At 47.4% G+C, this 25,485-nt stretch overlaps 1 protein-coding gene across 8 annotated transcripts in view; it reads left to right on the top strand.

The window, feature by feature from the left end:
* C2_2H8orf88 (chromosome 2_2 C8orf88 homolog) overlaps positions 1-25,485 on the top strand; it is a 443,912-nt gene that overhangs the window by 193,316 nt on the left and 225,111 nt on the right. For all 8 annotated transcript variants that reach the window (XM_069218970.1, XM_069218973.1, XM_069218974.1 and 5 more), the window contains one exon: positions 23,407-23,488. In XM_069218970.1, coding sequence (XP_069075071.1) covers positions 23,407-23,488 — 82 coding nt within the window. The remainder of the gene's footprint in view (positions 1-23,406; positions 23,489-25,485) is intronic.

Genomic DNA, 25,485 nt, shown 5'->3' with positions numbered 1-25,485 from the left:
TGCCAGCCTGCCACTTCCAGACAAGTTTCTGACCACATGGGGTGAGTACCTTTGTGCACTCTGTGGTCAGAAGCAAAGCCCGTCCTGGGTGGAGGAGCTTCACACCCTGCAGGAACTGTAACACCTGGCGGTGAGCCTCAAAGGCTCAAGCATGGTGTTACAATGCTCCAGGGCACTCCAGCTGGTAGAGATGCCTGCCCCCCCCCCCCTGTATGCAGCCCCCACTTTTGGCGGCAAGTCTGGGGAAATAATGAGAAAAACAAGGAGGTGTCACCCTCTAAGCCAGGTCCACCCCTAAGGTGACCAGAGCTGAAGTGACCCCCTCCTTAGAAATTCCTCCATCTTGTCTTGGAGGATTTAGCCCAATAGGGATAGGGATGTGCTCCCCTCCCCAAAGGGAGGGAGTCCAAGGAGGGTGTACCCACCCTCGAGGACCGTAGCCATTGGCTACTGCCCTTTGACCCTAACACACCCCTAAATTCAGTATTTAGGGGCGACCCTGAACCCAGAACTTCAGATTCCTGACGACCTACAAAGAAGGACTGCTGACCTGAAGAACCCCACAGAGAAGAAGGAAGATGACAACTGCTTTGGCCCCAGTCCTACCGGTTTGTCTCCTGCTTCAGAGAACCTGCACAACAAACAGCGACGCATCCTGCGGGCCCAGCAACCTCTGATGACTCAGAGGACTGCCCTGCACCCAAGAAGTGTCAAGAACTCCCATGGACAGCGGACCTGTCCAACCAAGAAAGAAGAAACAATTTTTAAAGGCACTCCCACCTCACTCTAGAAGTGTGAGTCCCCAACACTCTGCACCCGACGTCCCTGGCCCATGTCCAGAGAAACCAACTATCCAGAGAGGATCCCCAGGCAACTCCGACGACGTGTCCACCCTGGGCTGACTTCCCTGTACCCACACGACTATGCCTGCCGAGGGAATCCCGAGGACCCCCCTGACCACGACTGCCCGGCACAAAGATATGCAAAGCTCAGAAAAAGCGCTGCACCCGCAGCCCCTAGGCTCATGAGAAACCGACCACTGGTGCAGCAATGACCAGCAGGCGGCCCACACCCTTGCCCAGTTGGTGGCTTGACCGAGAGGCCCCCCTGTGCCCTGCCTGCAGCGCTTAAGTGACCCCGGTTCCCTCCGTAGAGTTCTACTTAGAACCTGATACCCTGTTGGCACACTGCACCCAGCCGCATTCGTGCCGCTGAGGGTTTGGTTTTTGTGCCTACGTGGGGCCCCTCCAGTACTCCTCCAAACCCCCCTGGTCTGCCTTCTGAGAACGCGGGTACTTACTTGCCAACAGACTGGAACTGGAGTACCCCTTATCTCCATAGACGCCCATGTTATTTTGGCTCCTGTTTGACCTCTGTTCCGGACATGCCCTGTGCTGCTGGTGCTTGGTGTTTTGGGTTGCGTTGAACCCCCAACGGTGGACTACCTATACCCTGGCGATTTAACCCATACGTTTGGTACTTACCTCTGAAACTGTGCAGTACTTACCTCCCCCAGGAACTGTTGAAAATTGCAGTGTCCACTTTTAAAATAGCTTTTTGTCATTTTAATGCAACCTGTGTACAATATTGAATCTATTCAAAGTCTCAACTATTACTATGCAAAGTACCTTTCATTTAATGTACTTGCCTGCTAAATGAATCTTGTGGTTCTAAAACTAAATTAACAAAAGAAAATGTTTATATATAAAAACTTATTGGCCTCGAGTTTTCACTTATTTCTTGTGTGTGTACATCAAATGCTTAACACTACCCTCTGATAAGAGTAACTGCTCGACCACACTACCACAAAAAAGAGCATTAGTATTATCTATTATTGCCTCTGTAAAGCCTCTTGGGGAACCCCTGGACTATACAGAGCCAGCTTCCTACAGCTGGTGTTCCTCATAACCATTGTTAAGCTTTGTCTTGCATGGGGTGCATCTCACAGTTAAAATCGCCTTCAATAATGATTTTATCGAATATCTGTGTGGGATGGTTAGCGTTTTGGGAACTAGAAATTTATTTCCTGCTTTGGGGGCATGCAGAGTAGCTATTGTGAGTGGATAGCCTTACTATTCTGCCACAAGGGTTGATCAGTGACCCTGTTTGTCCACTTTGATCTCCTGCACTGCAAATCTGTGCTTGTTTTGAATAATTATGGCTACTGTGTAGAAGCAGAAGCTTGGAACTGTGTGAGAAAGTTCCTAGAGCAAAATCTCTGTTGATCCGTTTTTGAAGGTGGATTAATGTACTTTCTGTTGTATTTGCAGGCCTTGTCCATTACATTTAAGTATATGTAGCTGAGGGTGTATACCTTTTTGGCGGCGGGGGGGTGTCCTGTGAGGGTGCCCTACAGGTCGTAAATGTTGTGGAGACTGCCACAGACAAATGTGGGTGTTGTATCCTCAGTTGGTTTATCTCTGTTGCCTGGGGTCGGGTAATGACCCCAAGGCCTGCACCGAGTGCAAGTCTATGCACTTCAGAGCTACCTGCGAGCAGTTGTTGAAGTTCTTGGTAGTGTGGCAGAAGAAGGATCCTCGCTGGTCCCATTCTTGAAGGAGATCGCTGGGGCCGTTCATGGAGCTATTCTAGTGGGTGTTCGTCTTCTTGCTTAAATACGCCCTTTTTGAAGTATAGTAAGTCAAAGAAACACAAAAAGAATTTGAAGTGTTCTTCTGCTTCTCTCTACTGACCTCGTGCTTCGAGGCCCTGCTCCTGCAACTCTACCTGTGAAGCCAGCGTCTTGACTTTTGAGAGTTGGGGTTTATGTGACTTCTGCTCAGTTGAAGGAGTTCTGCAACTCCATGCACGCCATCTTTAGGCTACCTACTCAGTCTAGTGTGCCTTCAGGCCATACGGCCGAGAAGTCCCCTGACAGGATTACCGCCAGTGGGTCTGTCCTTACAACAGCTGGGTCCTCGGGATCCACCCTCTCCAGTTCTGGTTTGATGTTGTCGTGGGTGCCTTCTTCCACTCTGGCTTCTCTCCATCCAGTTCCATCTCAGATGCCACGCCCATCATCAGCTATGACTCCAGGCCAGCACCATTCAAAATCAATAGTGATGCAATCCAGGCTCTACCTTCACTTGACTTCCCACCTCTAGATGGGCCCTTCCTTCCTAAAGTGGGTGATGAGGAGGAACACTTTGGTGCCCTAGAGGAGGATCCTGAACCAAACAAAAATTGTTATGAGATGCTGGGCAATGCCACTGGCCTGATCACTTCTTTAGATTATGGTATGCTTTCCCCCCTTTGGGCCCTGTTTCAGGGCAGAGCGCATCCTTCACCACATTGATGTGCAGGGCAGCAAAGGTTCTTGACCTTTGGCTGCCAACATTTGAGATCAACACCATGTCTTGACAGAGGTGGTTCATTCATGAGTGGGTTTGGGTGAACCATTGCTCCCCTTCTGTGAAGTCCTCATCACTTTGTCGTGGGAGCCTAGATCAAACCTTGCACAGTAGTTCCTGTGCACCGCATAATTGAAGGATGTCACTTTCCTACCCCAGGAGCCTTCCTCTGCATGCACCCCTTTCCTGGCAGGCTGGTCGTGCAGGTTTCAACAGCCAAGGTTAACCCATACATGCTTCCTTCCACTGTGCTGGACAGGGAATCCAAGAGGCTGGACTTTTTTGGGAAGTACATTCTCTATTCCACTAGCCTAGCCTAGCCTTGCAAGCAGTGAACCCCGTAAGCCACTTATACCAGTACTCCCATGCATTGTGGGACACGGGTACGCAGCTGCTTCCCATGCTGCCTGAGGAGTGGAGAGTCATTCTCAACCAAGAGTTAGTCAATGAGATGCAGTGAAGTTCTCCACTAGGTGTGGGCTGGATAAACTCCCTGGATAGAGCGATGACCTCTATAGTGGCACTCCATTGCCTTGCTTGGTTGTGGTCCCCTGGGCTTTCTGGGGATGTCCAGGCATCTTCGTAGACCTGCCCTTCAATGGTTCTCACCTCTTTGGTGACAAAGCTGACATTGCGCTTGACCACTTTCCAGGGAGCTATGTCACTGCTGCGTTTCCCGGCTTTCTTTAAATGCCTGGCTGTGGTAGGGGCTTGTATAGGCATCCTCACTTTCAGCCGTACCCAGCTGTCCATCAGCCTGCCAAGTCCTTTCGTGGATGAGGTTGTGGGTGCCATAGAGGTTTCAGGAGAAAGACTCCGTGTGCTGTCCAGTCCCCACTCCTTTTCTTGGAACAGTGTTCCCTTTTTTCTGTAAACGTTCACATTGGGAGACTGTACACTGGACCATTAATCTCCCTGGTCCCTCCCTCCTTTTGGTTTCCAGTCCCCCATGCCTCCATCATAGCTTCTAAGCAGGAGCAGGCACCATCTGCTCCAGTTGTCTGCAATTACCTCTGACAAGTGGGTGCTTCAAACTGTGTTGAAGGGGTATGCCCTTCTATATGTGGGTACCCCTTCTCGTTTGTCACCATCCGAAGAACGACTGACAGCGGACTATCTGTGCCTGCCCTAACAACAGGATGTGGTTACTATTCCAGCTACTTTTTGGTGCTGAAAAGGGATGGAGGGCTTTGTCCTATACTAGAGTTCGTGCTCTCAATGCCTTTCTTTGGAAAGAGATTTTCAAGATGCTCACCTTGGCTCAGGTATTGTCTAACCTGCACCCTTTAGACTGGATGGTAGCGTTCGACTTACAGGATGCTTATTTTCACATCCCCACCCTGCAAGCCCACAGGCTTTACCTGCAGTCAACTGTGGGCCTCTTGCACTTTTATTTTGCTGTGTTCCAGTTCGGCATCACCAGTGCCCCCTGAATGTTCATGAAAGTGATGGTGGTAGTTGCAGCTCATCGTCTGAGGTTCCTATCTTCCTCCTACCTTGACGACTGACTGCTGAAGGTGAGCTTGCTCTAGGGAGTCATCACCTACCTACAGATTATGCAGTGGTATCTGAATTCTCTCCTGGCACATAATGAGGCGATTCTCTCCGACCTGTTCCAGATTTCGAGGGAGATTGCAAGAGATCTGCAGTGCTGGCTAATGGAATGCGATTGGGTCAGTGGCAAACCCATTTCTCTTCCCCACCTAAAGACTAATGTCCATAGAGCCAGATACTATGGTTTGAACATAATACTTTGACTAGAGGCACTGCTATAAATCTGGTCTTTAGTTGGCAGAGGTATATACCTTTGTCCAAATAGGGACCACAGCCCTAGTCAGGGTAAGACACAACACAACACAAATTATCCTGTGCTCACCCTGCGGTAGCTTGGCACAGAGCAGTCAGACTTAACTTAGAAGGTAATGTGTAAAGCACTTGTGCAATAACTTAGACAGTAACACAGTGAAAACACCACAAAAATACACCACACAGGTTTAGAACAATAGAACATATTTAGCTGAATACAATAAGGTTTGAACAATGAAAATCCAATGTACACAATTAAAGTTATGAACTTTTAGAGAGTAAATCCCACTGAAGCGCTTGGAAACACAATAGCTCCAACTGGGGGATTCATGGCATCCTTGACAGAGTCATTCCCAATAATCTGACGCCACAGTCATTGGTCACGAAGTCGCATGAAACCCCAGGTACAGTACCTTTTGGAAAACAAAAAAAATAAAGACGTCGCACGGAGTCATGGGAGATTAAACGTCTCTGGGGCCGGTGCACTGTCAGTCTCTGGTGGTGTCGGGGACAATGAGGCATCAGTGCCTCACTGCAAGGCATGTGGAGGCGAGGTGTCTGTTCCGTCCGGTTGCAGAGGGAGCTGGTGCGGTGTTGGTTCCTTGTGACCCGATGGGGTTGATGGATCCAGTCGGTCAAGACGTGATGTGTTGACTTTGCAGTGTTGCGATGACACTGTGTGAGGTCATTGGTGTTGCGGCAACATCGGACTTGCATTGCAGGCCACGGTAGTTGCATGCAGCAATGTCCATGGAGCAGGCTGTGACGTCCTTGCTGGCATCGCTGAAGCTGTTCCCAGCGTCGCTGAAGTCAGAAAACTATGTAAATTTATATACCCAAAAATGCCTTTGAAGTGGGGGAAAATTAAGAGTGGTTTTGAAGTGCACAAGTTTCCTTTTTAGCCCAGTCCTGTCTGCCAGGATCCCTGTGGGGGGTTATCAGTCCTTTGTGTGAAGGTAGGCCACTGGTCTTTGAAATGTAAGGGAGAACCTCTTCACCCTTCCTGCCCAGCAGACTCATTATTATGCAGATGAATGCAGATGTGACTGAGGCCCTCATTATGACATTGGCGGTAAATCCTGCTTACCGCCATGCTGACTGCCACCAACATAACGCCACTGAGGCGGATAACCGCCAACCATATTATGACACACACATACCAATCCATCACTATACAGCCACACACACAAGTCCGCCAGCCTAAAGGTCATTGAAAAACTGGTGGCAGCAAATCCCACACCGTTACGCCAACAGAACTACGCCCACAGCATTATGACCAACGAATCACCGCGGCGGACATTCAGTGGCGGCAAACCATTGGGGGGTACATACAGCTGTGCTCAAAATACACACAATCAAACAAAACTATACAACATTGGACAATTCAAACTACATACACCTGACACACATACACACACCACACCCACACACACACACACACCACTATAAAACACACACACATTACCCACAACCCTTTCGACTACAGACCATTGCCAACAGAGAGAGAGAGAGAGAGAGCAAAAGCACACACACAACCAGAGCCACATAACATCCTCACCTATACACCATCCACGCACCTTACATCACAAACCCCAACACATCACCCCACACCACTCACACTACACTCATGGCACCCCAGCGACACCCCAGGTTCTCAGAGGGGGAGCTAAGGGACATGGTGGAGGAAATCATCCGGTTAGAGCCACAGCTATTTGGATCACAGGTGCAGCAGACATCCATTGCTAGGAAGATGGAGCTATACCGGAGAATCGTGGACAGGATCAATGCCGTGGGACAGCACCCAAGAACAAGGGATGACATCAGGAAGAGGTGGAACAACCTATGGGGTTAGGTGCGTTCCACAGCAGCAAGACACCAACTAGTTGTACAGATGACTGTCGGTAGACCCCACCTCCTCCCCCACAACTTACAACATCGGAGGAGCAAGTCTTGGCAATCATGCATCCTGAGGGCCTGGCAGGTGTAGGAGGAGGACTGGACAGGACTGGACTCTGGTAAGTCAAATCTCTATTACTGTCACCCCCCCAACTGCATGCCATCACAACCCCCCACCCTTACCCTCACTCCCATCATTTCACCACCTCCCACATACTGCACCATCACAACCCACACATCCCAATACCAAGCCCTGCATGTAACACCAATGCATGGACACCCCTCATAGACCTGCATGGACACCTATCACCACTGCATGCACACTCGAGAGAATCACCTAGCCCACCAAATGGTAACTCACACAAAGGCAAATCTGCCAGGGCAACAACCATAGAGGTTAACCCACCCATGCACATGATGTCACATGCAGAAACAATAACACTGCATTTACATCCCTATTGGTCCCCCAGCCAATGTCACCGGAGAAGAGATGCCAGCAACATCCAGTCCCCCACAGAAGAGGCCCACAGTGATGACACCAGCTTTGCTCACCTGGATCTGGATGACCAACCTGGCCCATCAGTAATATCCAGACAGTCGGTTACCCAGGCACACTCACACCACCACAGAGCCTCCCCCCTCAGGAAACACCACCACAGCACCCACCTAGCGGGCCCATACCTCTGTCCCCAGGACACATCAATCAGCAGTGTGTCCACCACTACAGGGACCCCAGGCCACCACACAAACACAGGACGATCAGGGACCTGGGGTCAGTGGCAGTGGGCACACGGTTCAGGGGACAGAGGCACAGGACAACAGGGAGGGAAGCTGGGAGGACACAACCGAGGGAACAGACTCTCCAGGAGGCACTCACTGCGATCCTGGGAGCATACGAACTTTTCCCAGATGCGCTGGGCCAGATTCTGGACAAGTTTTAGGAGAACATGCGGCTGCAGGAGGGACAGTACCTAGGTATCAGGGAGGACTTGAAGGACATCAACACAACCCTGGTCTCCTTTGCAGGGGTGCTGGCAGACGTGGCCAACACTATGAGGGAATTGTCATAACAAATGAGGCAAACCCATAAAACCCTTAGACTTGGGTAATTAAATATTAAACAACAAATTAGGTCAATTTGGGGAAGGTATATGCCTAAACTCCCATGGCATTTACAATACTTTTACAATAAATTGTAATCTCAATTGTATAATATTCTCAAACAATTTATATCATCATTTAATGATTACTGAAATGAAAAAATATCTCCTTTGATCATAAAAAACATTTTTTATAAAGTAGGTGCTCCCATTATACCGCGCAGTGAAAGTGCAAAGTGATGTACGTGCAAAAGTGTTATGTACAATATATACAAATGTGGTTAAAAAGCAATAGAGAAAAGAGCAAACTTCAATAAGACCCCTTCAGTCCAGGTGTCTTGAAGTTACTCGTATATAATCCACATATAATACTGTCAACGTTTCGACCCTGTATCAAGACATCAATCTTTAGTGGGCCATCCTCAGAACTGAAAAGCTCTTTTCATAGGGAACACCTAAACAAAAAATGAGAATAAAACCTTTATAATACTCCGATTACTGATTTCTTATATTATCAAAATCCAAAATTCAAATTCAGACTCACCTAATATTTCAAATATCCTATTTAGACGATTCCCATTAATCCATAGAATACAACTCCTTTTATGTTTCTGTAATAAATGTAAAAAAATTGCTAGAATTATCTAATTCGTTTTTTATTTTATTTTTTTCAATCAGATTTCTTTTTATATTATCACCATTTCTTTAATAAAAAAATTATCTTCTCTTGCTTACATATTTTCTGGTGTAAACGATTTATCAACATCCAATCGGCAAAAATCTTCTAATATTTTAATATAAATTTGCAGGCAGGGCTGGTTCTTTTGATGTTTTTAATATGACGGCCCCCTGATGGCCCACATACTGGCGGTGGCCTATCCGGAGCTGGATGGGCGCTTGGGGGCATCGCAGCCGCCACATGGGGGTTAGTACAGTGCCCCAATATACAACTTGCGCCGGGTGGGGGATGTGGGCCTGTGTGTGGCCCTAGGCCAGGCATGACATTGCAGAGTAGGTCCCATGTTTGGCAGGGTACCTCCATCCAAGCTAGTAGGCATCCACTACTGGGCAGGGGTCTGTGTGTCTCACGTATGCTGCAGTTGGCGTTAGGTGTCCCTATCCATGGCCTGGTGACTAGCATTGTGACCGGTAGTGCATTGTCTAGTGCGTAGGGCTGTTCCCTGTGTGTGTGTGTTGTGTATGCCAACGGTGGTGTTGTTGCCGCCACTGACAAAGTGTATCCTTTGTCTCTCTCTCCCCCTTTTTGTTTTGTCACCCTGTCCTTATGTGCATTAGCATCATCTGGCGGAGGAGCAGAGGCACCGGCGACGGAGGAAGCTTCATCCCACAGGACCCAGGAGGCCGAATCCACCGACGATGAGGGCACCAGTGGGACGGAGGGCTAGGGGAGCACCACGGCAGAGACAGGAGGGGACAGTTCAGACACAGATTCCTCCTCCGATGGAAGCTCCTTGATGGTGGCGGACACCTCTGTGCCCACCCCAGCTACAGGTACAGCCACCACCCCCTGTACCAGCACCACCCACCCAGCAGCCCCTCAGCGAGTTTCCTGTGCCCACTCACCAAGGAGGATGGGCATCTCCTTCGCCCCAGGCACCTCAGGCCCTCCCCCAGTTAGCCCTGCTGCCCTGAGTGAGGAGGCTATTGACCACTTGCGATCCATCTCTGTTGGGCAGTCAACCATTGTGAATGCCATCCATGGGCTGGCAGCCCAAATGCAACAGACAAATGCATTCTTGGAGGGCATTCACACTGGCGTGGCGACCAAACATAGATCAATCCAGGCTCTGATGGCAGCCATTGTCTCTGTTTCTAGCCTCCTCCCTCCAACTTCCTCTACCCAATCCCATTCCCCTCAACCCCAACCTATCCCAAGCACACAGTCAGACAAGCATGCACCCAGGACAACACACAAGAGTGGACATGGCAAACACAAGCACCACACTTCATCCCACAGGCACTCACACAAACACCATCCAGAATCAGGCATACCAGCATCCACTGCGGACCACTCCTCCTCCTCCTCCTCCTCCTCCTCCTCCACCTCCCTCCCAGTTTTGTCTCCACTCACACATGAATGCAATACATCCTCATCCACTTCCCCCATCACCAGCACACCTAACAGCACACGCCCCTCACTGGCACCCTACTTCCATGCACACGTCCCCTGTGTCCTCTCCCACTTTGTCTTTGCCCCCTCCTCCCAAAGTACACAAACGCAAGCACTCAGACACCCAACAGCCGTCCACCTCACAACAATATCCAGGCCATGCACCCAAACACAGCAGATACCTCCTACCACCACTCCCTCTTCCTCCACTCCCAAACCATCTCCCTCTTCCCGCCCCAGTGTCCCTAAGAAGCTTTTCCTTTCCACCATTGACCTCTTCCCTAGCACTTCCCCCTTGTTCCTTTGCCCCCGGCCCCCCGTCCCTCACTTCAGGCCAGGGTGGTCAAAACCCATGCAAGCACCTGAGCCACCCAGTCCAGGGGCACAGTAGTGTCCACAGCTACACCAAGTGTTTCAAGGAAGGGCTAGGAGGCACCCACAGCTGCTACAGGGAAGGGCAAGGAGGCAAACCCAGCTGCAAAAAGGAAGGGCAAGGAGGCACTACCAGCTGGTAAAAGGAAGGGCAGGGAGCAATCCCCGGCTGCTGAGAGGAAGGGCAAGGAGCAGTCCCCAGCTGCTGCCAAAAGGAGCAAGGAGCCATCCCCAGCTGCTGTCAGGAAGGGCAAGGGGCCTGGTGCTGGGACTGTCTGAGCCTCCACCACCAACCATGGTCGGTCAGCCGTCCGAGGCTGCAGGGGATGGGCTGGAGCCTCCCCCACCACTACTAGCACCGCCACCAGCACCACTGCCAGTAGCAGCAGCCCCAGTGGGCAGCCGTCCGAGGCTGCAGGGGAAGGGCTGGAGCCTCCCCCCACCACTGCCAGCACCACTACCAACAGCAGCAGCCCCCTGTGGGCAGCCGTCTGAGGCTGCAGGGGAATGGTTCGGAGCCTATCCCCGCCACCACTAGCACCATCACCAGCACCACCACTGCCACCACGGAGCAGCCGTCATCGCCGGCGGGCAATGTGTAGTCCTGTGTCCATGGGCTGTAGTGCGGTCTGGCCCCAGCAAATCCTGTGGGTCTGACACCCAGGTGAGAGACACTGACCTTGCACTCCCCAAGATCTGCATCACAGGGCATGTTGCCCCCCACCCCCACCCCCTCCCCAGAACCAGTGGAGAACCCATCCACTCACTCCATCCTTCCCAGGATGAAGTTCACTGGGCACAGTGCCCCCTCCAGAACCAGTGGAAGAAGCCATCCACTCACCTCATCCTTCCCAAGATGAAGCTCACTGGGCACAATGCCCCCTTCAGAACCAGTGGAAGAAGCCCTCCACTCACCCATCCCTCCCAGGATGAAGCTCACTGGGCACAATGCCCACTCCAGAACCAGTGGAAGAAGGTCTCCACTCACCCCATCCTTCCCAGGATGAAGCTCACTGGGCACAATGCTCCCTCCAGAACCAGTGGGCAAATCACCCACTTAAGAAACTGTGGCCTTTCACTCCCCAGGACCAAGCAGTGGGCAACTAACCCACTTGAAAGACTGTGGCCTTGCACTCCCCATGACCAAGTACAGGGCATGTTGGCCCTGTCAGGACCAGTGGCGTTGTACCATCATCCGGCTGAGATGCCCCCCAATTCCCTGTCCCCCTGAGGTGCTTGTCTATTTCTACCTGATGCCCCTGCAGTGTTCTTTCCGTGTTTTTACAGGAGTGAGGTTGGGACTTGGACTTTGTGATGTGGCCCTGTGGCCCACGGACATTGAGGACTGGGCAGTGTCCCTTGCATTGTAAATAAGTCTATACTTTTTGATTTAGGATGCACGTATTTCACCTATATTTATCTTATTACAGCCTTTTTACACTATAGTAGTTGTCCTTGCATTATTCCTGAGGGGTACAGGTGTATATGTTATGTTACTGCATCTGGTTGTGTGTGTGTGGTGTTGGGGGTGGGGGTGTTGTGTGTGTGTGTGTGTGTGTGAGACTCTTTTTCCTCCTCCCCCTCCCCTGTGTGCTAGGTGGCAATACTCACTGTGGTCGTCTTCGCCGGCGTTGATGTTCGTAATGGAGCAGAAGGTAGAAGAGCATGGGGAAGACATGCAGCTCGGGCTCTATGGTGGCGTGGTTCTTCCCTGAGTCTCCAGAGGTGAGTTGTTTCCCTTCTGTGCAGTGTTTCCACCAGGCTTTTGATGTTGTTGGTACCGCCCCAGAAAAGGTGGCGAATAGGTGTGTCATATTACTGTAATCGGTACATTGTCTTCCGCCTGGCTGTTGGCAGTTACCACTGTGGTGCCTGTTGGTTTCTCCCTGGCATTCAGTGTGTTTAAGTGGCTGTCTGTCTGAGTGGTTTCTGTCGTGGTCATAATTTCATTTTTCTTAATGCCAGCCTGTTGGTGGTATTACCGCAGCTCTATCACCGACCGCCAAACATACAACCAATTTTTTTTAATGGGTGAAATTTAAAGTGCAAAAAATTGTCATAATGTGGAACATTTCCCTACACTTTAAATTTCTCCCATTTAAAAAAAAAAGACAAATTTTCAGTGATAAATATGGCACTTTGTTCTACTGCCCACTGGAAGCAAGAGGCTTGCTATTTGTAAATGCAACACTTTGAAAAGAAATTGATACAATGAAATGAAAAGTTAATGTGATCATAAGATAATTTTTCTTTTAATTTTCTGCGATTTAAAGACTTTGAGAAACATCATTTTGTTTCCACCTCCAATATTGAGTTGATAAGGACTTTTATTTAAGAGGTAAATACGTCAGTACTTCACCTCTGTGCGTTGGGTCATAAATCCCACTCCAACACTGCCCTATATCAGGACCAGCTATCTGCAGTCTGATGATAATAATGTAAAATAAACACAATCACCCCTTAAGTTTGAAAGGAAAAATTAGAACCTGTGCTTATTTAAAAATGAACTCAGGCTGTGAGCTACTCTGAAGGGGTCTTGGAGCTAATGGTAGCTCGAGATCGACTGGTTGGAGACACCTGGTTCAGACACTGTGCACTGGTCAAGTATAGGTTTTACATGGGTCTGTGTTTTTGCCTTGGATATAGTCACATTTCGAATTATGTTAGCTTGCATATGTGCGCCACAAACTCAAATTTGATGTGGTCGACTCTACTAGTGTGTAGAGGTAATCCTCAAGACTTTCCACATCTAGTCCGACCCAGAGGAATATTCTAAGGTGAGGAATTTGGAGTTAGATAAAGTACCAGAAAGGAATTTCAGAAGTCAAGTAACTTATTCTTTAAGAGTAAGCATTGGACTGTGTGTATTAAAATAAATGTTCAGAATACATGTGGAATTTGCCTTTTCAGCATGAATGTTGGCATATTGCTCATTTAAACAAATGAAGCGAAAGCTTACAACTCAGTCTTGAAATATCCCCCCTCTCACCTCCCGGTCCTTCTTAATGGCTTCCTTGTCCAGGAAGAGGTAAATGTATCATCCCAAGATATATTCATCAACCTTCAAAAAGTTCTAATTTCCTATTACCATGCAATTCCACTCTACTTGGATGGCTATAATAGCAGAGGTGCCATATCGTGGTTGTGTGCATTGTCTCCCTGCCCAGTTTTGGAATGGTTTGATACAGACACCTTTCTGTGGACCACAGGTTCTAGCAGTTAGATAAAAAGGCTGAACATTAAGGACATCATGTGTTTATGAGGACTGCTAATATATGTAGCACCAAATTAACTGAATTAAAAAAAATTCTTAATGCACCTAACCATGTTGAATGATGTCACAAGCTGTGGGATAGATTGGGACAAATAACAAAAGGAGGAAATAACTTTTAAGAAATTAATGAGTCATGGATTAATGACCTTTCCGTACATGTAACTAGAGATATTGCAATCTTTAACTGCCTATATATGTTCTTTGTCAGCATAAGGCAGCCGCAGGATCAGTACCATTATTGTTTTTCTTCCTCCTGTTCAGCTCTTTTCTTGTCTCTCCTGTGCTTTTTTATGTGTTCTGCCATTGTTCCACCCTTTGTCTTTTTACTACCCCTTTTGGTTCCCTTCCTCTCTATTTTGTATTCTGTTTCCTAATTTTTCCTCTTTCCCCAGTTTCTCCTTTTTGTATCTTACCCCTTGCTCCTATCCCATGTCTTCCACTCATTTTTACTTATGTTCTCTTCCTTTCCATTTCTCCAAGCCCACTTTATACTCACTTTCAGAATTTTTCCCCTCTTTTCTTTCTTCTGGGTCTCAACACTCTTCTTTTCTGTCCAATCTCTTTTCTTCCCCTCTCCAATATACTCAGCTATTTCCTTGAACTCTCCTTTCATTTTCCTTACCTACATGCCACTTCTCGGTCCATGCCCCCTTTTTGTCCCCTTTTTTTTCTGAATTATCTTCCCTCGTTCTGCCCCATGTACCATTCTCTTCACTAGTTAATTATCATATCTTCAGCTTTCCCTCTGTTCTCTTCCCTATTCTCTTCTGTTTCGCCAATTACCCTACCCTTCTTCACATTGTCTCTAATTCTTCCATACTGTTCTACTTTCCCATCTCATTTATGCTAGTTTCCCATTCCTTTCCTTCACTCTTGTTTCGATCTATTCCTCTATTTCCACATTTTCCCCCTTTCACTACCTCTTTTCTTTGCAGATTTGCATCTTTCAGTTTTTTCTCTGTGATATTTCCATTTCTCTAACCAATCTACTGCTTGTTTCTTTCTGAACTCTTCCCATCTCATCCTTTGTATTTCCCCTCTTGTCTCCTCTTTATTCTTATTCTCATCCCACATAATCCTTTCTTTCTGTCTCTTCAGTCTTTCTGCATTATCTCACATTTCTGTTTTACCTCCCCCACACATTTTTCTATATATTCCTCTTTCTTTGGTCTTTTACACCAGTTCTGTTCTCTCTTCCTCGTCTATCCTTTCAAAGCAATATCTTCTCCATCAATTCTGTTTTCCCAATTGTATTTTCTTCCTCTCCTATCATCCCCTTCTCCCCTTTCCTCCTGGTTTCTCCTCTCCCTGTTTTCTCCTTTCTCTCATAGAGGATCTCCGTTGATAGTCATAAGCATTTAAATAGTTCTGCCCACGTACGGGATCCCGATGTACTTCTTTACATAACTTTTTCTAAAGGGTTGACGTTTGCCTTGCTTCAGGAAGGTTTGCAGAGACAGTTAAGAAAGAACGTAATATGCAGCCTAGGCAAACAAGCTACAGTGGTGTAATTCTTAAAGTTATATTTAGAAAAAAGGATTATAACACCCTTATAAATGTATGATTTGAGGTAAATGTTTACACCAGACCTCCAATCTCCTTCACAAACCCTTTTCCTGACAAATGCAGAGATGAAGAATAGAAAGACAGTGTAGCCCCATAGGCTGCTATTATGTGAGAGGAAAACTGCAGTTTTTCTCTTTCTTTGCCTGGTATCTATAGCTTCCCTTTCAGTCCTTGTACTCTTCCGGTCTGGGGTCAGCCAAGACCTTTTGATTTTACTAATGGTACATGTCTAACACACTTACGTATAGCCAGCCGTCTTCATCCACTAGTCTGTTATTGTCAATCACAATCCACCGGTTAATGCACACAGCATGGGGCTGTGGGGTTAGCCCTCTACAGCCATTAGCTAATTTCTTTATGAAAAACACCCAATGAATTGTATGCTACTATGATTTCCCACAAATTCAGAGATGTACAAATAACCACTACTCCTAAACTCCATATCTGGTGACCGTTTCAGAAATACACAGCTTTCCTTCATACCTATTTTTCAATCTACATATTTTACCATATGAATTGCTCTATACAGGGAGTGCAGAATTATTAGGCAAGTTGTATTTTTGAGGATTAATTTTATTATTGAACAACAACCATGTTCTCAATGAACCCAAAAAACTCATTAATATCAAAGCTGAATATTTTTGGAAGTAGTTTTTAGTTTGTTTTTAGTTTTAGCTATGTTAGGGGGATATCTGTGTGTGCAGGTGACTATTAATGTGCATAATTATTAGGCAACTCAACAAAAAAAAATATATACCCATTTCAATTCTTTATTATTACCAGTGAAACCAATATAACATCTCAACATTCACAAATATACATTTCTGACATTCAAAAACAAAACTAAAAAAAATCAGTGACCAATATAGCCACCTTTCTTTGCAAGGACACTCAAAAGCCTGCCATCCATGGATTCTGTCAGTGTTTTGATCTGTTCACCATCAACATTGCGTGCAGCAGCAACCACAGCCTCCCAGACACTGTTCAGAGAGGTGTACTGTTTTCCCTCCTTGTAAATCTCACATTTGATGATGGACCACAGGTTCTCAATGGGGTTCAGATCAGGTGAACAAGGAGGCCATGTCATTAGATTTCCTTATTTTATACCCTTTCTTGCCAGCCACGCTGTGGAGTACTTGGACGCGTGTGATGGAGCATTGTCCTGCATGAAAATCATGTTTTTCTTGAAGGATGCAGACTTCTTCCTGTACCACTGCTTGAAGAAGGTGTCTTCCAGGAACTGGCAGTAGGACTGGGAGTTGAGCTTGACTCCATCCTCAACCCGAAAAGGCCCCACAAGCTCATCTTTGATGATACCAGCCCAAACCAGTACTCCACCTCCACCTTGCTGGCGTCTGAGTCGGACTGGAGCTCTCTGCCCTTTACCAATCCAGCCACGGGCCCATCCATCTGGCCCATCAAGACTCACTCTCATTTCATCAGTCCATAAAACCTTAGAAAAATCAGTCTTGAGATATTTCTTGGCCCAGTCTTGACGTTTCAGCTTGTGTGTCTTGTTCAGTGGTGGTCGTCTTTCAGCCCTTCTTACCTTGGCCATGTCTCTGAGTATTGCACACCTTGTGCTTTTGGGCACTCCAGTGATGTTGCAGCTCTGAAATATGGCCAAACTGGTGGCAAGTGGCATCGTGGCAGCTGCACGCTTGACTTTTCTCAGTTCATGGGCAGTTATTTTGCGGCTTGGTTTTTCCACACGCTTCTTGCGACCCTGTTGACTATTTTGAATGAAACGCTTGATTGTTCGATGATCACGCTTCAGAAGCTTTGCAATTTTAAGAGTGCTGCATACCTCTGCAAGATATCTCACTATTTTTGACTTTTCTGAGCCTGTCAAGTCCTTCTTTTGACCCATTTTGCCAAAGGAAAGGAAGTTGCCTAATAATTATGCACACCTGATATAGGGTGTTGATGTCATTAGACCACACCCCTTCTCATTACAGAGATGCTCATCACCTAATATGCTTAATTGGTAGTAGGCTTTCGAGCCTATACAGCTTGGAGTAAGACAACATGCATAAAGAGGATGATGTGGTCAAAATACTAATTTGCCTAATAATTCTGCACTCCCTGTAGTTTGTACACAATGAAAAACCAATGTAGGGCACTGCTCAGTTGTTGTCTCTGGGTACTTTGAGTTCTTGGACAACCTGCAAACCCTATATATATTCATGACCAGAAGGTTCTAGCAGATGTAATGGTATATTGCTTTTGTAAATCGGCAATTGTAACAAGAATTTTAAAGATTAACAAGTTGTCGCTAATAGCCATTTTTTGTGCCAGTTTGTGTGAGTTTCTTTGTGAAAACCTTGAGGGAGCTACACAAATTACCTCTTGCTGAAATCCGAATGCTGTCAACCTCTTAAAAATGTATAGCTTTCCTATTTTTTTTGTCTGCTCAGCATGTTCCTGACAGCTGAAAAGATGATGACTTTAGCACAGGAAACATTTTATTTATGCCATTTTTAGAACGAAAACACATTTTTTGCAGATAACTTTTTTCCCTGTTTTTCCAGAAAACTCAAAATGTAGCTATGTTTTGGCTATTTTACCATCTTCTCCAAGGGACTCCACAAATCTTGGGTACCTTTAGAATCCCCCAGATGCTGGGGAAAAAAGACACAAATTTGATTTGAAGACGTTATGTGGAAAAAAGGTTATGGAGGCCTAAGCGTGAAGTACCCCAGATAGCCGAAAAGGGCTCCGCACTGGGGTGAAAAAGCCTCAGCAGGTAAGGGATCTGGTAGACACTTCTAGTTGCAGATTCCTTACCTTAGAATTTCCCCCAGGCGTCAGACTTTATCCGGAGAATTTTCTTTGCGCAGTACCCTTGCATGTCGTTAGGTGGCATTGGTCGACTCCGAGGACGTTGTTGGTGTATTGATCGCCGAGATGACATCGGGAGTCACATATAGGCGCCTCCTCAGCGTGGTGACGTCAGTTCTTTTCTTTCTGCGCCACACACAGATTCGGAGAGAGCTACCCTGGTTAGTTTTTGACCAATTTTGACACTTTTGTTGCGTTTTGTTGATTTTTTTTTTTTTTTTTTTGGTGCATCGAGCATGTCCCCGTAGACCGGTTTTAAGCCTTGTGAGGCCTGTGACCCCATTATGTCAGTGACAGATCCTCACCGGGTCTGTGTGTGGCGCCTGGAGCCCAAACACTACCCGAAGTCGTGCTCCAAGTGCTGGGCCATGCACCCAAAGGCCTTGAGGGAGCATTCCATAAAGCATATGGCGCCCCGGTGCTCGACTCTGCATCGTTCCCGGTCTCGAGACCACTCGCGGAGTCACCACCACTTGTCTTCCTCCAAGTCTTTGGGTTACTCGGGTGAGAAAAAGAAGAAGTCAAAGAAGGCTAAACATTCTTCGACTTAATCCTGTTGCTCGGGTGATGCAACGTGGGAAGAGCGTCGATGCTCCAGGCCTCTATCCTCAGAGCCTACTTCTGGGCCCGCTCCTCCCTTTTTTCCATGAGCCAGAGCTACCCATGCCCAATAGAAAGAATTCTGTGAGGCCATGCGTCTTATATTTGGGCAATCCAACCCCTCTTCACCGCCTTTGGGCCGTGGGGGTTCGGCTAGGGGCCCTTCAGGTATCATACTGACGCTGGTCGTACCATTGGAACATCGTACCATCGAGACCTTCTCCGGCACCGGCTTGGTTGTGCTCACGATCGATGTCGACCTGATTCTAATCCCTAACGACTTGGAGGAGCGTCGGCCGATGCAGCCCTCTTCTTCGATGGGTTATATTCACCCCAGTTTGGATTCAGACACTTTTCTATATGGGTATGAATATGGGGAAGGATTGGAGGGTTTCCTGGGCCCTTATGAATACCAGGACGACCCTAACATGGACTGGCACAGGAATTGGGCAAGGCCAGTGGTCTGGATACTTCTCCAGATGTTGGCATGCTTTCTCCTTCAACAGTGGCTACGGCGGAGGGAGCCACATACTTTATGGTGGTCAGTAGGGCGGCTGAGGTCCTTGGCCTCGAACTGCCTACCTTTGAAGTCAGGTCTAATCTCCTGACAAAGGTGCTTCAACTAGGGGCTTCCACATCTCAGCCTCTCCTTCCCTTCAAAGAGGCCCTCACTGATGTCCTTCTGGGTACTAGGTCCAGACACAGCACAGGGGCTCCTGTGAACAGGATGATCGCTCGCCGCCATCGGCCTTCCTCAAACAACCCTAATCCCTGTCCCAACACTCCACGCCTGAGAGCCTTGTTATCCAGACATACTCATCATCTGGCACATTCCCTTCCACACTTCCGTATAAGGAATCAAAGAGACTGGACCAACTTGGGAAGAAGATGTTTTCTTCCTCCAGTCTGGCGTTGCAGTCAGTGAACACTGAATGCCGTTTGGGCCGTTATTCTCACTCCCTGTGGGATACGGTCATGCAAGTCTTGTGGCAGATAACGCAGGAGGCCCTGACTATCATCTCCCAAGCAGTTGTTGATAGGAGGGACACGCGAAGTTCACTATTAGATCGGTTGCATCAACGGTGACTGTGAGGTGCCACGCCTGGTTGAGGATATCTGGTTTCTCTGGGGATGTCCAACAGTCTCTTATGGACATGCCCTTTGATTGCACCTGTCTCTTTGGAGACAAGGGAGACTTGGCACTTGAGAGGTTCAAGGACTCCCTGGCTACTGCTAGGTCATTCGGCCTTTCAACTGCCCCTTGCCCCAAACAGTCTGCCTTTCATGGCCATGTAGGGGGCTCCCTGTCTTGTCCCTTTCCCAGCCACTGTGCCACCCATCCTGCTCAGCCCCTGCGTGGCCGGGGACGTGGAATCCCACAGGCTTGTGGTACAGGGAACCAGAAGTCTGCCCAGTCCACCCCCACCCCTGCCAGCCACCAAGCCTTCCTAGTCTGTCCTCCCCATCTGAGGCCAGTTGGCAGCAGGATTCACCTGCCCCACTGAGAATCCATCACTAAGGACAGGTGGGTTTTGCAGATTGTCAGAAGGGGCTACCCCCTGCCCTTCGCAACTGCCCCTCTGGCCATGCCGCTATCCTATGGCCACTTACCAGAGGATAATCTGGCACTTCTCCGTGAGGAAGCTGCAGCTCTCTTGGCCAAACGAACCATAGAGAGGATCCCTGCACCAGAGGAAGGCTGTGGTTATTTCCACTACTTTTTGGTGCCCAAGAAGGAAAGGGATTACGTCCTATCTTAGACCTTTGGCCCCTCAATCTCTTCCTCCAGAAGGAGTTCAAAATACTCACCCTGTCTTACATCCTGTCTGCCTTGGACACAGGAGATTGGGTGGTGGGGTTGGACTTGCAGGACGCTTATTTCCATATCCCTGTCTTGCCTGCCCACAGACGTTACCTACGATTCATGGTAGGTGACAAGCACTTTCAATTTACCGTGCTTCCCTTCGGCGTTACCAGCACCCCTCGGGTGGTCACAAAAGTGATGGCAGTTGTTGCAGCTCATTTGCGCAGGTCGGGGGTTTCAGTGTTGCCCTTCCTCAACGACTGGCTGTTGAAGGCGGAAGTCATCTCCCACCTTCAGACTATGGTGAACCTCCTGCACACGCTAGGGTTCACTATAAACGTGCCAAAGTCACACCTGACTCCCTCTGAACATCCCTTTCATTGGAGCTGTTCTGGACACAGTGAAGTTTCTGGCCTATCCTCCAGAAAAGTGAGTCCAGGATATTCAAGCTATGATTCTGATGTTTCAGCCTCTATCCTGGATTTTGGTGAGAACAACTCTGAGGCTGCTGGGCCTCATGGCCTCCTGCATCCTGCTTGTGACAAATGCCAGATGGCAAATGTGGGCTCTGCAGTGGGATTTGAAGTTCCAATGGGTGCAGCATCAGGGGAATCTCTCTGACATGTTCCAGATCTCGAAGGGGACTGCAAAAGATCTGCAGTGGTGGATTTCGAATCAGGATAGTGTCAATGGCAGATCCCTCTCCCTTCCCCAACCAGATCTGACATTAGTGACAGACGCATCACTCCTGGGATGGGCAGCCACATGAAAGAGGTGGAGATCAGAGGCCTCTGGTTTTTGGCGGAGTCTGGGCTTCTCATCAACCTTCTGGAGCTCCAGGCAATCAGGCTTGCATTGAAAGCATTCCTTCCGTCTCTCAAAGGGAAAGTAGTGCAGGTGTTCACGGATAATACTACTGCCATGTGGTACTGCAACAAACAGGGCAGAGTAGGGTCCTGCACCCTTTGTCAAAAGGTGCTGTGCCTCTGGACATGGCTGGCACATCAGGGCATATCCCGGGATTTTCAACATCTGGCGAGATCTCTGAACGCCAGAGCAGACAAACTCGGCGGTCGATGCATAGTCGATCACGAACGGCGTCTCCATCCGGAGGTGGCGCAAGGTCTCTTTCACAAATGGGGAGAGTCTTGGTTAGATCTGTTCGCCTCCGCAGAGAACACGCAATGTCAGCTGTTTTGCACATTGGAGTTGCCAAAGCGGCACTCGTCTCATCCATTTGGTTCCTCTCACTCCATTTCTCATGTCTCATTGGGACCTCAATCTTGTCCTTACTTACTTGATGTGTGCTCCTTTTGAGCAGTTACACCATTGTCCCTCACCACTCCTTACTTTCAAAACTGTCTTTCTTGTTGCCATCACCTCTACTCGCAGAGTAAGTGAGCTTCAGGCTCTTTCTTCAAAACCCCCATTTTTGTCTGTGCACCCTTACAAGGTGGTGTTACGCACAAGGGCCTCATTCCTTCCCAAAGTAGTTATGCCTTTTCATTTAGGCCAGTCCATCACTTTTTAGGCACCACCACATCCTTCCCATGAAGATGACTCCACCGCCTGGATCCAAAAGGTGCGTTGTCGTTCTACCTCAATCGTACTAAAGATTTATGGGTGGACGATCAACTCTTTGTTGGATATGTGGGTGCAAAGAAAGGGAAGGCGGTCCAAAAGCGTACCCAATAATGATGGGTACTACTTTGCATCAAAATGCGGTACTCTTTGGCAAAGAAGCAATCCCTGGAGAGCTTGCGAGCTCATTCCACCACAGCAACTGCTGCTACCACAAGGTTAGCATGCAGAGTTACTGTCCTGGATATCTTGCTGCATGGACAGTCAGGTCTGCAGAGACTGCTACTTTGGTCGTTCGGTCCTGCAGGACATTCTTGTATGATCTTGGTTCGCAGCCCACCACCGAGGATGGCATTGCTTGGGTATCTGTTCTAAGGTAAGAAATCTGTAACTAGAAGTCTCTATTAGATGAACAAGTTACTTACCTTCAATAACGATGTATCTTGTAGAGACATATTCTAGTTGTAGATTCCTTACCGACCCACCCCTCCTCCCCGGTTGCGAACTGATTTCTAGGGACCAGGATTACCCATTCAGGGCCTTAGCTTTGGTGCACCATTTTAAGTGTTCTTCATGGCTCTGCGATTTGATATGTAAAGTTGTGAAAAGAAACTGATGTCACCAAGCAGAGGCGGCATCTATATACGATTCCAGACGTCATCACGTTAACCATGATGCCAGCGACACCCGCGGAGTCGACCAACGCCAGATAACCACGCGCAAGGGTACTGCTTGAGGAAAATTATCCAGATCCAATCTGACACCTGGGGGAAATTCTAAGGTAAGGAATCTGCAACTAGAATATGTCTCTACCAGATAAATCGTTACCGAAGCTAAGTAACTTGTCCTTTAAGTTTAGAGGGACCTGAGGACTAAAGTTCTTACTATAAATAGCTCTTTTCTTCTTATGAAAGAATGTAACACGTTTCAAAAAGTTAATTTGGTACTCATGTCATGAAAGATTTGTGTCTGCCTCATCTGAAATGAGTTTGCATCACAAGCTCATATTTACTTCTCTGGACATTATCAATATCTCCTGATGCACTTTCGAATAAATAATAATGTTCATGTTTGTCTTGCTTCAGTGGTGGAATTGTAACAACTCTGACTATTCAACTGATAATGAAGATATGAATTCAAACAAGTTTCACGATCCTGAGAGCAAAGGTAGATTGTTTTTTATTTTTTATTTTAATTTCGTTTACATTATTCCTTCTGCTCCCTCTGTTTCATTTGTTTAGGAAGCCGCACTAGTTTGCCATAATAGCCACAGTTTAATAAAGTCACGAGGCTTGTGTATTCCTTGCACAGTCCTGTCAACATGTTTATTAAGTAAAGAAACTTAGTACCTATTGTATTTTGGACCTCACCATTTTTCTTTCTTTCCGTTTATGTTCTCAGTCCCCCGTAATACACAAACTAATGTTTTCTCTATATCATAAAGGGTTCTACTCTGATGCTTCTGTCACCAGAGGTAGCCCGTCTACAGGCTCCTTCTTTGTGGTACCGGCAGAGGTCTACCTGTGTGCTAGCCTTGCCAATAAGCCCCTTGTTCTGAGGTAAAACCTTCGTTAAATTGCACATTTGCAAACATGTTAAAACCATGTGGACATTTCCATATGCATTACTGTGATATTGTACGTTCAATCATTGCACATTTGCCAGTACCCTTGAATTCACAAAATCAAACCTGGGAGACCTAAAATTGCACAGTAGTAATGCAGCAAAATCAATCGAGGACTCCCTGAAACAATCACTGTGCATCCTAATTTTGCGCCCCCGCCCAATCTACACATGCAAGGAGACTGGCATTTGCAAATGAGAGTATTTAAAAAAACAATCTGAAGCATCGAGCCCCATCATTGGCACCCTGCCACCATGACAACATTTTGTTAATCAACATGACAAGAACGTGTTCTGGTAGCCACATCTGCCAGTAGGCAGTGCTCTTTTGCCATTTGACAACCACCTTGCCAAGGTGTGATGGCGGTTGTGGCAGGTAATGCTAATAACGTGCATGCTGTGTTTGCCTACCTTTGTGAAGAATCATGAAGCATAGAAGTGGTGGTGAAGTGACCTGAGGAGGAAGGCCAGTGTCATTGTGGCCATACACCACCACAATACCTTGGCCACTGCTATTGTCACCCTGCCCAGACTGTTCTTCTAACTGTTGAAGGAGAGAGTCCTAGCAATCTTAAGCATATCAGACTTGACGAGGTTTGAGTAGGTTTAAAGGCTGGAGGCACCTCACAACTAGATGTACGTTATATTTTCATTGTTATTGGGATGTAACATAATGCCTCTATGATGACAACTTTGTCAGAAGTAGAATACCCGGGTTGTCACCTGACCCTAAGACCTAACGTTCAGTGCATCAAAATTGTATTGTTCAAAGTGGTAGTTTCACTGGAAGACTCTAAGGCCAATTTGGGGCATAAATAGCTTATAGCTTTGTGCTGAAAGACCAGAATGACAAGCAAGACTAAGGTTGGGGCGGATGGAAATATTTGATGCACACTAATGACCACATTCCTCTGCAGATAATGTTCAGCATGAGATTGTGGAAAGAAAGGAGGGCCTCTCCACCACATCCACCATTTGTAACTAATGTGAGTCCAATCAATGGGCCCCCCCACAAGTTTACCAATACTGCTGCAATCATTACCTCTACCACAACTACCCCTTTAATGGCGTTTGATGTAGGGGATAAGTAACATATTCCTTGAAGAATTTCTGCCTATTTCCTCAGCGGAGGGAAGGAATACCATTGACTGTTTGTTTCATTTGAGGATAGAGGGCCTTACTGCCCTTTCAAGAAATGGCCTCTGAGAACACGTCTGCTGCACAGGTCTTTTTATTGTATGTGCCCACAGCAGCTGAGTTGCTCCAAGAATGGACACAAAAGGACAGCGATATGGAGGCAGATTGCGTCTTTCTCTTTGTGATTTCTGAGAAAACTGCAAGCTTCCTAAGCTCTTTGCACAAAGTCTGACTTGCTGAAGGAGGATAACATGTCTTCTCAGAATCATACCGAAAGGCAGAGATTCTTAGGACATGCCCTTTGCCAAGCCAAGAGCAGCTTTGCAGCTTGACAATAAACCGGGAATTGTAAGAGGGGCATAATAGGATTGCTGTGACTTCTTAAAGTATTTCCAACCTTCTTA

This window comes from Pleurodeles waltl, chromosome 2_2 (genome assembly GCF_031143425.1).
Source record: "Pleurodeles waltl isolate 20211129_DDA chromosome 2_2, aPleWal1.hap1.20221129, whole genome shotgun sequence".
NCBI classification, from domain to species: domain Eukaryota; kingdom Metazoa; phylum Chordata; class Amphibia; order Caudata; family Salamandridae; genus Pleurodeles; species Pleurodeles waltl.
The sequence above is the reverse complement of the archived record's forward strand: the minus strand, read 5'-3'. Positions and strand labels throughout refer to the sequence as shown.